Source organism: Phyllostomus discolor, chromosome 5 (assembly GCF_004126475.2).
Source record: "Phyllostomus discolor isolate MPI-MPIP mPhyDis1 chromosome 5, mPhyDis1.pri.v3, whole genome shotgun sequence".
Lineage (NCBI taxonomy): Eukaryota > Metazoa > Chordata > Mammalia > Chiroptera > Phyllostomidae > Phyllostomus > Phyllostomus discolor.
Genome location: NC_040907.2, coordinates 152,769,819 through 152,788,162, shown reverse-complemented (window position 1 = coordinate 152,788,162; position 18,344 = coordinate 152,769,819). Strand labels below are relative to the sequence as shown.

At 42.9% G+C, this 18,344-nt stretch overlaps 1 protein-coding gene and 1 non-coding gene across 6 annotated transcripts in view; both read left to right on the top strand.

Moving 5' to 3' along the window:
* The window catches only part of PKD2L1 (polycystin 2 like 1, transient receptor potential cation channel), a 41,107-nt gene that overhangs the window by 8,842 nt on the left and 13,921 nt on the right, over positions 1 to 18,344 (top strand). For 3 of the 5 annotated variants that reach the window (XM_036027147.1, XM_036027148.1, XM_036027149.1), the window contains 3 exons: positions 249 to 329; positions 691 to 3,255; positions 3,777 to 3,890. In XM_036027147.1, coding sequence (XP_035883040.1) covers positions 3,021 to 3,255; positions 3,777 to 3,890 — 349 coding nt within the window. In that variant the 5' untranslated portion in view covers positions 249 to 329; positions 691 to 3,020. Of the gene's footprint in view, positions 1 to 248; positions 330 to 690; positions 3,256 to 3,730; positions 3,891 to 18,344 lie in introns of those variants that run through there. The other 2 variants (XM_036027150.1, XM_036027151.1) reach the window with 2 other exon arrangements.
* On the top strand, positions 5,619 to 5,756 carry LOC114498176. Its single transcript, XR_003684629.1, has one exon. It is a non-coding gene; the product is annotated as a U4 spliceosomal RNA (small nuclear RNA).

Here is an 18,344-nt window from a genome sequence, read left to right as displayed (position 1 = left end):
AAATCGGGTAATTCTCTTCTTGGTGTATGAACTAGGATAGCACTAGGACCAAAAAATGCATCCCGATGAAGCAAAGTGATCAAGACACCAAGTGGGATAACAGTCATCATGATTAAGAGGTCTTTTTGTTTTAATGGGCAACAAGGCTGGTTATGTGGTTATAAAACTCTTCTTGGAGGTGCTATCCTGCCAGGACTTACATAATACTCTCTGGCTGAAATGCCCTCCTTCCATTCCTCTGATGTCAGCTGAAGTGGGACAGGAGTGGGTGCAGAGGGTCCTGGGACTCTTGTGCCTCTGGGAAAACAACAATGGAGTCCTGGATGAAGGTATACACCTCAAACCTAAACTGCTCTGCATGAGGGGAATGCACAAGGATGGATGCTATGGTAAGAGAAATTTGTTTTGTGCTTTATAGTACACTGTTTATAGAACACTTCCATGTTCTACTGTTTTAATCCTAAAACAGTCCTTAAGGTCAGCAGGAAGGCCTTATTATCAACACTTTGCAGAGGGGTAAACTAAGCCTCAAAAGGGCCTTGGCCAGAAACATACAGTCAGTAAAGTGCTAAGCCAAGAGTTACACCCCGGAGTTCTGGTTTCAAGTTCAAGCCTCTTGGGGTTTGCTGAACTGGTGAAAGGCAGCCTGAGCCATTGGATTCCTCTGAAATCAGTTGTCGTCTTTAACAGGGTCTGGTCACACACAAAAAGTCAAGCGCCAGGAGAAGCTTGACCTGGAGAACTGCCGGACACAAAATCATCAGGAGATCCCACTTGATTACAACATTAACGACTTCTTGAGTAAGACTAAATGTGCTAGACATAAAGAGTGCCTTTTGAGAATATTTCTCAAGCCTTGTTATATGACCTGTGCTCCCAGGGGCATTGTGGGTTGATCTACCCACACGGAGCGTGCTCAAGACTGAGCAGAGAAAAGCAACATTGTCCAGATGGGTGACCGTAAATTAAAGCAGTCCAGCTCTGGCCATCAGCTCTCAGGAGTACGGGACCTGTCACGTGATGAACCTGTCACAGGATGAGTTCACCAAAAGCCCCCCTGATCACAGACCTCCCTCAGAATACAAAATACCCCAAAGATATCAGAAACCATCTCCTGTTCTTCTCCCCACTTCTGTGGACTACACTGCTAGCTCCCTCCCCTGTCCATTACCCCTGTCCCAATGTTCAGTTTTGCAGGCCAGGGGTCCTTTTGCAATTGTTGAACAGCTTGTGGGTAAGAAGCACAAAAATTAGTTTTTTTTACACAAAGTGGTCAATACTGGCACAGTTCCTTTTTTTTTTTTATCTTTTCAAAGAAAACAAGCACCATGGAATGTGTCTCACTAGCCAGTAAAGTGGAGATATGGGAACTCCTCCATCCTGGAAGGCCCACAGAGAGGCCTTAGCTGCCCCCCAGGCACAGCGTTAGATCTCTTCACAGTGTCTGGGCTGTGGCAGGAGACCCAGACAGCAGACCCAGTGGGAGGACAGCGCTGCTTTTTCAGCCCTGTCTCAGATGTTGGGGGGCACTTATTCACCAAGGAGCTGAGCCCAGCCCTGGGTTGTCTGGCATCAGGATCTCTTTATGGGGACATTCAAGACTGGTGACTTGCACCGGGCTGACATTATACTGAGTGTGAAACTGGAGGGCTCCAGGCCAGTGCACAGATGGGGAGCCAGGAACTGGAGAAAGGGCAGTCCCCACTCCAGCCATTAAGACAGAGGTAACCACCTGCCCTTGTGGGGCCAGCCCCATTCTGGGCCACAGCCCACACCGGTTCGGTTCGTGAACCAGGACAGGTTATCAGAGGCCAGAGCTGGGCATAGTCAGACGTGTGCCTGAGGGCTTATGCCAGGGTTTAAATTCACAGGCCTGAGACTAGAAAGAGTGCAGATCAGTCCTAATATCTCTCGTATTTCTGTTTTGTTCTCATGCTTGTGCTTCCAGGTCCAGTACTAAGCAGAGCCACAAGACAAGGTTGTCAGCTGAGCTGGGTCCAGAAATCCCCTCCCCTTAAGGAGTCCCAAGTCACCCTGTCCTTGCCCTTTGCTCTCTGATCTGTCTTTCCCATCAGGGCTCAGCCTCTTCCCCAGGCTGAGCCCCACACCCATGAGGAGGACTTTTCTACTGGTATAGCTCAATCCAAGCCATGAACATAGCTGGGAAATAGGAACTCTATATCATGACCTCAGAAGAAAGGATACGGTCTGAAACTGCAGACCTTCTCCCCCCTCATCAGCAGTTGGAGACCCTGCCCCTTAGGTATCTAAAACAGGGGGTCCTCCTGCCACTATTCTTTCCCCCAGCAGTGGGGTGAAGTGAGGGAGGGGAGGTCTCCTTCTGCACCCCACCAAGGGTCATCTCAAGGTGAGACAGTAAAGCTGCCTCAGACACCACTGGCTGAGCCTGGTAGGGAGGCAGCACTTTTCAGGCCCCCTGGCCTCCCTCCCCACCCCAATCTATGTCGGCCCTTTCAGGGGCTCTTAGTGGAAATGAGCTCAGACCGGCGATGGAGTCTGCCAGCCTCCTCTCCTCCCAGCTCCTCCCATTGCTCTTTTATCACCTCTTCAGTCTCACTTGACTCAGGAGCATCCCTCCATCAGGCTCTGTCTGCAAGCAGCTCTCTCCTCCCTGCAGCACTCACCTCTTTCACCCCTCCTTCCTTCCCCGCCCCCACCTCTCCACAGTGTCCTCATTTCCCCCTTCTCCCCTTCCTCCCTGCTCAAACCCCTGCCTCACAGCGCCATCCCACCCCTTTCTTCTTGTCTCCACAGCAGAAGGGAGAGAAAGAGAGTCCCTTGGCAGGATTGATGATCATCCCCACCTCCTCCTCCTCGTCTGTTCCCTCCCCCAAGCGGCCACAGAGTCCCCTACAAAAGGCAGGAGCAGAGGCCTTGCAAGACCAGCTGCTCTCAGACTCCCTTTGCCCTCTGCTGGCTTGGCTGGGCTGGGCCTTTGCTCCCTCTTTCTCCAGGTGAGAGTGGGTACCTGAGGTGTCAGGTCCCCCACCTTATTCCCCATGAGCACTGTGGAAAGTCCCGAGGGGCAGGAGCTGCAAAATCTGGGGAGAGAAGCCTGGGACAACCCTGCCTACAGTGGCCCTCCCTCCCCACATGGGATGCTGAGGATCTGCACCATCTCCAGTGCGGTGCGCCCCCAGCCCCAGCCCAAGAAGCCTGAAGATGGACCCCAGGAGAAGGCACACAGGACCCTGGTGTCCAGCTGCTGCCTCCAGATTTTTCGAGGCATCAGAGGTAGCTTGTGGGGGGGGGGGGAGTGGGAGGAGGGCTCTCCTAGGATACTGGAGTCAGGAGAAGGAATCACCAAAAGCTGTTTTTTTTGGTGGGGATGGGGGAATGTGATCTGAAGAAGAGGTGGCATCTCAGTGTCCCTTTGGGGTGTGTGAACCACCTGTGTAGAGCTGCAGGCCCTGGAACACAGAAGCCAGTCTGTGTTGCCCAGAGGGGAAGCCTGGCAAGGTCATCACTTGGGAGCCCAGAGGGGTATGTGGGAGCTAGTTTGAGGAAAGATATGGATGTGATGATGCTTTAGACGGCCCCATCTGGAACAAGAACCTCCTTTCCATGCCTCCATCCATGCCTTTGATGGAGGAGGGGAGGCATGGTTAGAGTAGCTAGATTCAGCCAAGAGATAAGGTGATGGGTGAGGAATGGGGCTGGAGTCAAAGAGAGTAAAATCTAGGGACTGATGGGTGGGGAGAACTGGGAGGGACCCTGCTATTGGAGATCCTGGGCAACTCTCCAATGCTTCTTAGGACTTTGGGGAACAACCCTGACTGAGAACACAGCTGAGAACCGGGAACTTTATATCAAAACCACCCTGCGGGAGCTTTTGGTATACATCGTGTTCCTGGTGGACATCTGCCTCTGTGAGTAACAACTGTCTCTGTGTACAGTAACACCTGTCCGTCAGAAGCCTCTACGTGTGCAACATCTGTGCACATACTTCTGCAGGCAACATCTGTATGAGCAGGCTGTGTCCTGGGACCTTGATATCAGTAATAATATTCTATTTATTGCCTATTAGAAAGGTGTTAGTAGAAGTCACTTTGTCCAGAGTTACAAGGGGAGTCCAGTTTTTAAATTCAGGCTCCTGACACCTACTCCCCAGCCACTGTTTTCTATTGGCAGGTGGAAGTTTTTACCCTTCTGTAAAGAGTGGATGACCACTCCTTTCTGTTTGGAGAAATATACTTTGGTGGGTTTCACATAGTAATTATACTATGTCTGTTCATGTATTTCTTCAGAGGCAGAAAGAAAAAGATTCAGCAGGTCTTAGGGCTCATATCCCTGAAAAAAAAAAAAAGAGTTAGAGATGCAAATGATGTGGTAATGGTCAATGCAGGTAAAGTTCTCCCCTGTGAGGGACAGCCGTGCCACAGGCATTGAGGGAAAATGTGAAGCTTTAGCTACAGACAACAAACTCAGAAGACTTGGTCTCCAAGTTGGGAGAAGCCAGCGAAAAGATAGAATGGTAAACCATGAGAAGATACAAAGAACTGTAGATAATAATAAAGCTGGACCTAACAGATTCTATAAGGCCTATAGATATAGATAAGGGTGCTTTTTACTCAGGTAGTTACTTCTTCAAAAACTTGCACAACAGGTGCAGTTTGGCTAGTTTCATAGAATTGTGTGTACGTGTGTGCATTGATTCAGAGCTGCAGCTTGGATCATATGACTAAGGTAGCTCCCTTACTAGGTGGACTTATGCCCCACAGAAGGCTCTGTTGTTAGGATGCATGATTCTTTTGAAAGTGGAATCTGAAGGTCTGATAACTGGTCTTGATGGAAAATTTTGTTATCTTTGTGAGCCACCCACATTTGTGTTTTCCCTGTAGGAAAGTTGAGCAGAAAGCACTTGCATCTGACTGAACTCTGTTGAGACGCACTGCATGGGGACAGAGGGGACAATTCTGAGTGTTTACCATGGGCCATCAGCGTGGACTGAGAAGAGACAGTGCATGTGGGGAACAACAGTCAACCCACTATGCACTTTATGGGGCCCATTTGATTCCTTTCAGCAAACGACTGTCAGAAATGTATTTGTTGACATATTCATTTTTTGTTTCCACCATCTGCTAGGAGTGTTCCTCTTCTTTTTCAGATCTCATGACAGCAGCTGAAACCCACAGGCTGAGCCTTCTCTATAAATGATTCGAAGGTCTATATCTCCAAATTAGCCTTTGGAGCACAATTGGGAGGTTTCTAGGCCCCCAGAGTTCCAGTGAACCACTTTTGACTCCTCTGTAAGGGGCTGGAAGGGGTGGATGCATGGGGTTCTGAAAGCCTGGAGGTCCCATATACCCATGTTCTCCACTTTTGGAGATCTCAATGCACTGCTGAATGTGAGATTGTCTGTGATTTCCCAAAGCCCGAGTCAGAGACTCGTCTCATAATTACAGAATCCTTGAGATTTAGAGGTCATCAAGTTTAAGGATGCAAAATTCCCATCGCTATGATCCTGCCTATAGTGCTCTACCAAGTGTCAAACCAGCCCTGTTCTGGAGAGTATCCATGGGGATCTCACTGATTCATGGGGAATCCATTTCACTGCCAGGCAGCTCTATTTCCATTCATCCATAGATCCCCATCCAAGCTTTGCACAGTGACAGTATCATAGCCAATGAGGTTTATCCGAGGCGCGATTATTGCTAATTGAAAACTTTTCCCATAGAGCCCCATCCTCTGTGCCAGATTTTGGACTGAGGGATATGGAGATACTGATTCTTCAGGCTGTTCAGGGGCCTGCCTACCTTCTCCTTTTAGAACTTTCTTTCTCAAGCCATTTACTTCCATGTTACTCTCTGAAGCCCTAGTCGGTTCAAGGTCTGGTGCTTCCAATTGTCAGCTATGTGATTTGGGGCAAATTTGCTAACCTTGCTTAGGCTTGGATAATAATCATACCCACCTAACAGTATTGTTGTAAAAGTTAAATAAAATGGCCCACTTATATGCTTAGTGCAGCACCCAGCACATGATAAATAATACCTATTATTATTTTCAACTCACAACAAACACTATAAAGCTATCATGTTTATAACACTATAAATGTAGTGTCATGAACCCAAGTAATGGAGGGTGATGGAGAATTAACCCAATACCTCTAAACCTCTGAAAACCTCCAGTTCCTATGGAGTTGGGCTCTTAGTAAAGACCTTGAAACCACTAAATTACCTGAAAATGTGCCATTCACTGCTTTTGACATTGAGAATTCCCTGTCCACAAAGTGCCAGCCCTCTCAAGAAATTTCTTATACAAAAGAAATTGGAGGCTTTCACATCCTGATGGTTCCATTAGTACAAGAGAACTAATAGTAGTTTCCTAGCCCCAGCCTCTGCAAGCCTTTTCCTTCTTTGAGGCAAATCAGACAACATCCAGTCTTGGACATGGTCACAGTAGGGCTACTTTGGCGCTCTCCAAGGTCCTGACCACACATCGCTGGCATCCTATCACCTTGTCAGCCTCCCTGAACTTGGGCCATCTGCAAGTAAACTATGCATTCTAGAGGATGATATAGCCTCTAAAGGGGATGAAAATAGGTTCCTCAAGAGAAACAAACAAACAAACAAACAAAACCCCTTAGGTTTTATAATAGTTTTTGGCCAAAGTTTTTTACAATGCTTCTAGACTGGCTGTAAAAAATACCTTTCAAGAAAGAAGCCAACGTGAAAAGGCTACATACTGAATGATTCTAACTATATGATATTCTGGAAAAGGCAAAACTATGAAGATAGCCATTTCCATGGGTCAAGGGAGGGAGAGATGCATAAATGGATCATAGAAGATTTTTAGGGTAGTGAAATTACTTGTGTGACACTATGATGATGGATACAGGTTGAACTTTTGTCAAAACCCATAAGATGTTCAACATTAAGAGTGAACCCCGATTTAAAAACTATGGACTCCAGGTGATAATGATGTAGGTTCATGGACTGTAACAAATGTGTCCCTCTGGTGCGGAGTTTGAACATTGGAGGAGGCTGTGTTATGTAGGGGCAAAGGGTATATAGGAAATCTCTACAACTCCCACTAAATTCTGCCTTGAACCAAAACTGTTGAAAAGGTAAAGTCTATTTTAAAAATACCTCCCAAGTTTGTAGTTAGCTCCACATACAGAGGTCATGCCATTTGAGCAGTATCCACTTCTGACATTAGACCTTTATGTTAAGGCATTTCTTCCAGAAAACCTCAGTTCATCACCACAACTACCACTATTATTAAGAGCACAAACAACAAAGCTTTAGTTGAATGAGTTTTCAATGTGCCTAGCACTATACTACCTACATTATCTCATCAATTACTCCTGATGATTCTATGAAATTGGTTCTGTTGTCACTCGCATTTTCCAAATCAGGAAAGGTTTAGATATGTCAAATAGCTTGCCAAAGGCCACACAGCAAATACATGGCAGAAGCACAAATCCAACTCAGTGACTGTTGGCTTAACTCAAATTCTGAGGCTTTGATCTGCTGAAGTCTCCTACAGCCTCTCTGCATCAAGATATGTTTGTTACACATTAATTTTCAACAACCATCAACATCTTAACATGGACAACTCCCTACCCTACCCTACCAGAAGCAGAATCTTGATAGAATTCTACTAGCTGATTACTTTCCTGTCTTTGTATTGCTGTATTTAAAAGCTGATATAAACATTAAAGAACATCTTGAAATACAATCCACCTATAATTCACCACAACACCAAAGATATTTTATGTGTATTTTTTCCATTACCACTCTTTATTCATATATTTACATATTTCATCTAGTTGTATATTTTACACTTTCACTTACAATTATATCACAAACATTTTTCATGTTTGGAAGTAGTTTTTATATTTTCATTTTAATGATTACAGTCACACCACAATTAACTAAAACATTTCTCTTGTTATTTCAATATTTGCCTATTATTGGTTAATATCTTTATCCTTGCTACTCCCCCCCCCCCACTTTTGTTGAATTATTTCCTTGAAAATTTCTAGGAAGAGAGATTATTAGGCCAAAAGATAGAAATATCTTTTCAGTGCTTTCCACGTGTTGTCATTTTACCTCCGTAAGGGATCACACAAATTCATTATGCTGCTAGCACTGTAAGACCAAACCAATTTAGTCACAACCTCACCAACATTGGATATTCTCATTTATAATTTTAATTGTTAAATAAGCATAAAATGGTACAATTTGCTTTAATTTATTTGTGCCGATCACTACCAAGGATAGAAACTTCCCTCATGTTTTAATTTATTATGTGTATTTATTCTTTTTTTAATCGCATAAAAAAGATTTTTTTATTGCTGTTGTTCAGTTACAGTTTTCCCAACTTCTTCTACTGCCATTGCTCTCCCCTGCCCCATCCAACCCTCACTCCCAAAGACAATCCCCATCCCATTGTCCTTGACCATGGGTCCTTTGTACATATTCTTTGATTTGACCCTTCCCCTTCTTTACCCAGTTATCCCCCTCCCCTCTCCCCTCTGGTCACTGTCAGTTTATTCCTTATTTCCAAGTCTCTGGGGTTTTTTTGCTCATTTGTTTTGTTTATTAGATTCCACTTATAGGTGAGATTATATGGTATTTGTCTTTCACCACCTGGCTTATTTCACTTAGCATAATAGTTTCCAGTTCTAACCATGCTCTTGTGAAGGGTGGGAGTTCCTTCTTTCTTTCTGCTGCAAAAAATGTTCTAAGATGGGCAAGGGAGCAGTTGGGGGATGAAGATTGGAGCTTTAGACCCTAGGTGAAGGATCAACTGCTAGGGTCATTTTCAGGTTCTGGATTCCTGGGGCTGAAAAGAACACCTGTGCAAGGGATGGGCCCTTGAAAACTATAGTGGTCAGCAATACTGCCCACATTTCCTTTCCCGTATGCTTTATTCAGGAACTGGGTGGATGTAGACACCAGGGCTATTTGGAGTCTCATCTGGCTCAAACAGCACTATCTTTTTTAACACAGGCAGAGTGGGTGAGCCATCAGTCTTCTCATAATAACCATATCAGTCGTGCAACCCTTTAAACCTTACGAAGAGCTTTCATACCTTTTATCTGATTTGATCCTGACAGCAGTCCTGTAAGGGATAGATATTATTATTATTTCTGTTCCACAGATTAGGAAGCTGTTATTATGGTCACTATGAATACCTGAGAAATGATCAGTAATTCAGAATGGCCCCTGAAGGGTGGAGTTGCTCCTATTCCTAAGCAGAGAAAGTGCTGGAGATGATCTTTCTGCCTCCATCCCTCCCCTCTCACCATCATGATATTTATAAAACAGCTTCCAGCCCTTTGTCTTCTTGGCAGGATGGCTGTAGCCTTTTGTTGATGGAGGAAACATTGAAGGTCTTTGTGTGGAAACAATAGTTGTTTGTTTTAGGAGACAGTATTGTTATCTCAAAGGTGCACCTGGGACCGGCCCTGTATAGGAGAGGCCCTGAGCCAGCACAAAGCTGGGTCTGGTCATCTTGGAGTTGGGGGAGGAAGGCAGAGACCCTTGGCCTTTGGTGACTTGTGTCTACATGCCAATTTATATTAATTGGATGCTCTTTATCCATCACTGGTTATGAGGAAATGCCTGATTCTGATTACTCTGCTTTCTTTTAGTGGATTTTAAGGTTCTGTCTATAGATTGGTGGAATCTTGCATTAACAGGAGAGGTTGAAGTAAGCTTAGAGATTGGGAAAAATATCTTTCTTTTTTTATTGAGCTATAATTGACATATAATACTGTATTAGTTTTAGGTGTACAATATAACTTAACGTAAGTGGGTATTGCAAAATTATTACCATAATAAGTTAATGTCTATCAGCATGCATAATTACAAATTTTTGTCATGAGAACTTTTAAGATTTATTCTCTTGGCCCTGGCTGCTGTATCTCAGAGGACTGAGAGCTGGCCTACAGACTGAAAGGTTGCCAGTTCAATTCCTGGTCAGGGCACATGCCTGGGCTGCAGGGTGGTCCCCAGTTGGGGGCCTGCAAGAGGTTGATCAATGTTTCTCTCACACATCCATGTTACTTTCCTTCTCTTTCTCCTTCCTTTCCCATCTCTCTGAAAAAGTAATAAACAAAATCTTTTTGAAAAATTTACTCTCTTAGCAACTTTCAAATATACAATTCAGTATTGTTAACAGTAGTCACCATGCTGTATGTTACATCCCCAGGACTTATTCATCTTATAGCTGGAAGTTTGTACCTTTGGGCCATCTTCACTGCTTCACCCACCCACCTCACCCTCAGCCTTTGACAACCATCAATCTGTTCTCTGCATCTAGGGGTTTTGTGTGTGTTTAGATTCCACATGTAAGTGAAATCATACAGTATCTGTCTTTCTCTGACTTACTTTACCTAGCATAACACCCTCAGGATCCATCCATGTTGTTGAAAATGGCAAGATTTCCTTTTCTGATGGCTGAATAATATTCCAATGCATTTATATACAGCATATTTTATCCATTCATGTGTGGATGGATACATAGGTGGTTTCCTTGTCTTAGTTATTATAAAAAATGCTGCAGTGAACATAGGCGTAGAGATATCAAGATAGTGATTTTATTTTCTTTGAATAACTACCCAGCAGTAGAATTGATAGATCATATTAGTTCTCTTTTTAATTTTTGAGGAACCTTCATAGAAGTTGTCTTTCTCAACTGAGAACTTGACAAGGGAGTAGAACAGAAGTATATTGGAAGTTCAGGAAACAGCAGGTGAGCTCCTGTTTCTTATGAGGTATGGCTACATAATGATGCTAGAAAATAATTAGTCACATAGAACTATGACATTAATGAAGGCACAATGGTGATGGAGAGAGCATGGAACCTGGAATAAGATGGCTTGGTTTATTTGATAGTACAACTAGTTGTTAGCCATGTGCCTTCAGCATGATGATGGGTCAAGATACTTAAATCTCTGGAAGCCTTTATTTCTTTATCTATCAAATGAGGAAAATCTCTGCCTTTGTGAGATAGGTGGAAAACAAATATGGCACTTAGTACAGTGCCTGGCATACAGTGGGCTTTCAATAAGTATCAGTTGTCATTCCACATCAAGGTAGAAATTTTAAAAATATTAAAATATAAAGTTTACCCCACTGGAAGACAGATCTATTTGAAAGCATCCAGATAACATTTATCAAGGGTCAGAAAAACTAGGCCTCTAGAAGGGGTTGCCAGAGATTAAGAATGGCCGTAAGGTGATGATTTCATGCCTTTCCTGGCATCCTCAGTTACCTGTGGCCCATCTAAACACAGAGAGTTACAAAGTCTTTTTGGTACCAGTATGAAGTGATCTGAGCCAGCTCCACCTCAATAATAGGGATTTAATGGATGGTACCATAGACACAATTACTTAGACTATATTCTATTTAATACTGACATATTTTATATATTTTCAGAAGGAAATAGTAATGTGACTCCACTTGATCATCAGTTGATGCTACTATGTTTTTACTCCCAGTATGTGTCTGAAATAATAGGGTTGATTTTTGCTTTCTTAAATACCTGTGAGCTCTTGTATATTAAGTGAGTGACTCTCATATCTACTTTTCCATGGAAAATGGAGGAGGTTGCAATGCACAATCTATAAAGAAAGTCTAAATGGAGATGTTGTTTGTGGTTGACTTACAATGTTGTATGTCACCATGAAGGGCTTCTCTTTTTTTGCATTAGTGTAATATGGTGAACTACTATGAATTTTGGCTACTTTTACCATTTACTTTTTAAGAAACATATGGTGGCAGTTTATTAAATTCCTGATGTATCTTCATAGTAGACATAGGTAAAAGTGATGAACATTACTTGATGTGGTTGAAATAAAAGAGTGATGAGAAATATCTGAGGAAGTATAGGCAACTCATTTCTAAGAACATAAAATTCTTGTACATCTGTGTTTGTAAAATCACTAGCCTCCATTGTGGAACAAAGAAAACATAGCTATTAGATCACTATATCACAAAACAGGAACACTTATTGAATATTTGTAATGTATATTTTGACAAATGGTCACATAGGATTTGTCATGCTTTATTTAGACCATGTGTGAACTTAATATTATTTTCATGAATAAAGGTGAATGAATTTGAAAAAATAATAGGGATTTAGGCCACATGAGCCCACTTGTCCTATATTTTCTGTAGCACAATTTCCTGGTTTCCCAGAATTCCCAGGGCCTTGGAATGTCCAATGCTAAGTGATAGTCTGATGTTTAGTTTTCTCCCATGTGGGGCTGTCGCTGGTCTCTAGAATTACAGTGGTACATTTAAGTGCTAGGTGTTGGTATCAGGGAAAAAGTTTTTACCAAGAACTATGCTTTGTTCAAGTACAGAAGAACAGGCTTCATTAGGTGACAAAATTTAGATAGTCTAGATTCTTGTAGATGAGATCAGGCTGGGGCACTGCCAGTGTAAGGGGCCAAGGAAAGGACACGTAGCTCCTCCTATTCATAAGGTGTGAGTCTGAGTGCTGACTCTGCCTCTGGCCAGCTGAATGACTCTGAGCCAATCATGTGCACTCTGAACTTCATGATTATAGGAAACTACTCATGGGTAAGGTGGAACAATTAAACCATACTGGACAGGCTACTGGAAAACATTGTATGCAAAAGCTCTTTGAACACCATGAACTGTGATAAAAGGTAAGGAAGGGATTACGATAATACTGACAACAATCTCTTATGAGATTGGGTGGTGGGAGTAGAAAGTGAGGGCTTTCAGTTCAGGTAGATCCTCAGAACTGGGCAGTTTCCAGTCCCCGAAATAAGGCATAGGGCAATGGTTCTCAAAGGTAAGGTCCAAGGGCCCCTGGAGCTCCTAATACTGATTTAGGGTGTTTGTGAGACTCTCCCTTACCCAACTACATATTTTGACAGGTCATTATTTTTTTTTGTAAGATTTTATTTATTTATTTTCAGAGAATGGAAGGGAGGGGGAAGGGAGGGAGAAAGAGAGGGAGAGAAACATCAATGTGTGGTTGCCCCTCATGTGTCCCCAACCGGGGACCTGGCCTACAACCGAGGCATGTGCCCTGACTGGGAATCAAACCCATGACTCTTTGGTTCATAGGCCGGCACTGAATTCATGGAGCCACACCAGCCAGGGTTCATTATTTTTTAATATACTTCAACCAAAACAATATATCGCAACAGATTGCTAAAGCAGATATGAAAATCTAGCTGTCTTCTATTAAAGCCAGACATTAAAGAGACTTGTAAAAATATAAACAATGCCACTTTTCTCACTAACTTGTTTTGCTTTGTTTTAGAAAATATAGCTGTATTTCTTTTTTTTTTTTTTAAGATTTTATTTATTTATTTTTAGGGAGGGAAGGGAGGGGGATAGATAGAGAGAGAGAGCGAGAAACATCAATGTGCGGTTGCTGGGAGTTATGGCCTGCAACCCAGGAATGTACCCTGGCTGGGAATCGAACCTGGGACACTTTGGTTCCCAGCCCGCGCTCAATTATAGCTGTATTTCATAAAAGCACTATTTATATTGCCCTGGCTAGTGTGGCCCAGTGGATTGAACACGGGCCTGCAAGCCAAAGGGTCACCAGTTTGATTCCCTGCCAGGGCGCATGCCAGGGTTGCGGGCCAGGCCCCCAGTTGGGGGAATGTGAGAGGCAACCACAGATTGATATTTCCCTTTCTCTCTTTCTCCTTCCCTTCCTCTCTCTCTAAATAAATAAAAATCATTTTTTAAAAATGCTATTTATGTTTACATGTATTGGGTTTGTTATGGTTATTATTTGTAGGAGGTACAAAGGGGTCCTGAGGACAAAATGTTTTAAGAACCACTGGCTTTGAGAATGAGTCTGATCTGATCCAATCAGATTATTTCACAGCATGGAAGAAAAGGACATATAAGATGGTAAGAGTTTATTAGCAAAAGGTTCAAACTAAGTGCAGGATTCTGAGTATTCCCAGGTTTGTTCACTCAAACATGTATGAAGTCCCACTGTGTGTCAGACCCTAAGCCAATTATTAGAGGCTATGAAATACATAAGACACAAGGCCTTCAAGGAGCAAAGGAGGCTGCCATGTAAAACCGGTGACATGAAGCATTGACATTTGCTTATGGCGGAGGGGTGATCTGGGACCATGGCAATATGTGGGGAACAAAATGGTCAAGGAGACAATCATTCAAGTGTAAGGAGGTCACAAGTCATTGTCATTTGCTTGCTTGCTTTAACATCATTGGCTGTCAGCCTGAAGGAGGCAGGGGTTGGAGTTAGCAGGCATCAGGGCTTTGCCAGAATCAGAGTCTTGAAGGTCAAGTATGAGGGAAAAATACAAAAGAGAATATCCCCTTATTCCGCTAGAAAACAATTCTACCTCTTCCCTACAAAACCCTGGGAATATCTTTAATTACAATTTTAACTAATACATAGTCCTTGTTTTTAAAAAAAATCTAAATAATTTAGAGAATGTTAAAGGTCACTGCTAAGCACTGTTCATACTTTGGTATATATCATTTAGCCATTTTTAGGCACATACAAATATATATGAATTTTAGAGAGGAGCTGTTAGACAGTTTTCACAAGAAAGTTGTGTGAAGTCACACGAATACTGTCTAAGACACGAAGAGTCCCCTGATGGCAACACAACCAGTGTAGGAGGCTCTCTTGAGAGGTTAATGGCGGATGGAACAAAGTCAGTGGGAGGACGTCTTGTAGCCCTGTGTGGGAAATAACTCATCGATCAAAACATTTGCAAGGAACTGCCTACGGGCTGTGGCAAAGGCGGGCTGGGCTCTGAGACAATGTGTCTTACAGACGCTTCCACCTAGGCCTTCTGCCCTACCACTGCTGGCACCTCCTTTCTCCCCTTCTCTGCCTCCGGCACTTGGCTGTCTTCTCACCTGCACCTGCCCACGGGTTTGGACTCTTCTTTCCCCTATGGTCCACTGTCTCATAGCCTGCCTGTCAAGAAGAACAACAACAAAGAATTTCTTAACCGGGGACTTCTATGAAGAAAAAGAAAGGGGTCTTGTGTAACCACTACGTGGTTTTAGCCAAGAGATCTGTGATTAGATTCGACCGTGCTTAAGATAGGAATTTTGTGTTATGGGTTTGTTGGCTTTGCCTTTTATTTCCCTCTATGCCTATTTTAAGTTTCTTAGAAAAATGCCTTTTGCAAATTACCCATCTGATAACAGATACAGTCACATGAAATGTTTCAGTTGGGATAATGATTTACCTGCTATCACAGTGATACTTAGAATAACAGTGATAAAACTTTATTTCTCTTTGAGGTCTGGGTATAAGAAGTCCTGAACTAACAAGGGGCTCCACAGTCAGGCTCCTTCTACCCTATTGTTTTGCTATCTTCAATGGTTGGCTTCTATTTCATGTTCCAGGCCCTGCTCTTATATCCATACGCCAGCTCACAGGAAGTAGGAAAGTAGAAGGGAAAGCACGTTCCTTCCTTTTAAGGACAGGAGCCAGAAGTTGTAAGTGGAAGTGTATCACTCCACTTATATTTCATTGGCCAAAATTTACTCAAGGGGTCACTGTACCTAGCTGCAGGGGAGGCTGGGTAATATGATTTTTAGTTGAGCAGAAACATCATCTCCAGTAAAATTACATTGTTTTGTAAAGACAGAAGGAGAGATATTGAAGAATAACCAGCAGTCTGTATCAGAGAGAAGGATAAAAAATCTTGTCCATAGTTGGGATCGGGGGCAGCAAAAGTTAATAGAACTCAGAGAAATCAAGTCGCTTATAATTTCCCTGACACAAAATCATCAGGGAAGCTGATGAGACCTGATTCTTTTCCACCAGGAGTGGGTGTTAAAGTGTGCATCTAAGCTGTTGTGAAACCATCATCGGAGGCTGTCAAAGAGACATAAGAAGGGACAGTTTTGGGGCATTGTATTCTGTTTAACTAGAAAGTAGAATTGTCCTGCAGAGATACCTCTAGAACTTCCCTTCCTCCCCAAATTATTTATACGACCAAAGCCAATGGATCATGTGTCGAGAAATAGGTAGAGATGTTTCAGAAAGCTCCTCAGCAAGCCAGGCAATAAAAGGGGCTCAGGAAGAGGCCATTACATTTCCAGACTTGGTAAAGCCCAGGGAACCTCCCCCTCTTCGATAGGTGGAGGATTGGTGGGACAGGGGAAGTTCTGTTCACAGAATGGCTGCCAGGGCTGCGCCTGGGGGTTAAAGAGACCATACTTTCTAATGAAACATCCTCATCCCCTTTTCTCAGATCTGTCAAGCTTAGGAAGGAGCAATTGGCTTCTGAATGGCAAAAAACTGGACGGCAGAGTTTCCCTCAGAGGAATGGTATAGACACATGAAGGAATTACACGTTTGCTGGCAGAAGCACTCCACCTTTCCAAGGTTCTTTATCAGTTAGTAGGGAGAAGAAACCTCATTCCTGTCTAAGGGCTGTTAGAAATGAACTCCTATGTTCCATTAAATAGTAGTTAAGAAGAGGGAGGGGCTCAGTAGCACATGGTGGCCTACATCACCTGGGGAAGGAGACACACAAAACAACTGTTGACATCTAGTTATAGCTCTGATCTGGGAAGGCTCTCCAGCAGTTCAAAAGACAGGATGACAATATTCAATCATTACTTAACATTGGAAAGGATAAAATCAAGTAATTATCCAAGCCTGTGATGATGATGATTAAAAAAACTATTATAGTCATACTTCTTTAATAACAATATATTTGTGCCCCACCTATGTAAAGAGATCAGAGCCAATTTACTTTAAAAAGCCCAGGTACAGTAAAATATAGCCCATTAAACTATAACAAAAAGACACAGCAAAAGAAGGTGGAAAAGATTGTGGAGGAAGATAAATCAGAACAGAAAACTTAAGATAAACAAAAGTATTGCCAATGAGAACAAAAGCCTGAGGCTTCTGGCAGCCAAAGCAAAGAGGAGAACACAGCTCACACATGCCTCCTTGAGAGAGAGAGAAAGCGGACTAGTTAATAAGGAGACGCTAACTCTGGGAAGAACTGGCCTTCTTGGGTTTTGTGTAAGAGACATGAGGTATCATAACGGGTAAAAGCAAAGCCAAAAAACTGAAGCTCTTTTCCTTTTGACTGTTTCTTATATCTGCCTCCCTTAAAATCCACATTAATCTTCATTCTATAAGGGAAACTTTTAGGAGTAGGGATACAAAAGTTTATTAATACATAGATACATACCTAGCTGCAATATGTGAATGTATATATATATATATTCTAGAATATACATTTCATTATATCCTAGAGATCTGCTTTATCCAGAAATAAAGCTTGGAGAGCCTTGAAGAATTAATGGTAGATATGTTCCTATAATATTATATCATCATCATTTGGCTTGGTCACCAAGCTCCCTTTAATATAGGGTGATAATGTTAATTGTAGAGTGATAATTTAATATGCGGTGATAACTTTAATTAATGTAGACTTTGGCACACATACTAAAGTTATCCATTGCCCTCTGGAGATGTTCAGGCAGTCTCAGAAGCTTTTTTAGCTCCATTTTCCTTAGAAAGAATGCAATCTTTTTGAAAATGCCATGGCTTCCATATAACTGAGAGCCGTGTTACAATGAAGTAAAATTCTGTGAAAACTGGCTTAAACAATAATAGATATATTGCCTAGGTCAGCGATTTTCAACTGGTGTGCAGTGGCACACTGGTGGACAACAAGAATTCTTAAAACATGCAATACCTGACTATCTAATCAAGACCACTGACCTCTTTTCCCTTAGGCTGTCAAATTAAAAAAGAAGCAACAACAGCCAACACTATAATAGACATACAGTGTGAAGGAATCAAAATCATAGCTAAATTTTTGTCAGACTGGCAAAAAATGTATTTTTGGCAAAGCCATAGAATTTTAGTAACTTTATGAGCCAGGAGACGAGAAGGGTCGAAACTCGCAGCCTGGGTGATGGAAGTCCAAGGAGCCCAGCGCTCAGGGCTGATCAACCCAGGGGCTTAGCTACATCACAAAAGACCGGGCTGTTTGTTACCATGTTCTGCCAGCTGCACTATCACCTTCATCCTAAGGCTGGTCCTCTGGGACTTTCTTTTTTCCTTTTCTTTTTTCTGTGTTGCTCAAGTACAGTTGTCTCCATTTCCGCCCCCTGACTCTCCCCCTGCTCCACCCACCCCCACCTCCCACTCTCAGCCCTACCCCCCTTAGGCTTTGTCCATGGGTCCTTTATATGTGTTCCTCGACAACCCTTCCCCTTCAGTCCCCATGATCCCTGTGCCCCCTCTCCTCTGGTTTCATATCTGAGAGAAAAGATCCCAAAAGGTCCCAGAAATCTCTTCATGACTCCTTGTTCTGAAATGGGTTACATACACACTCCTGTAATGGTGTC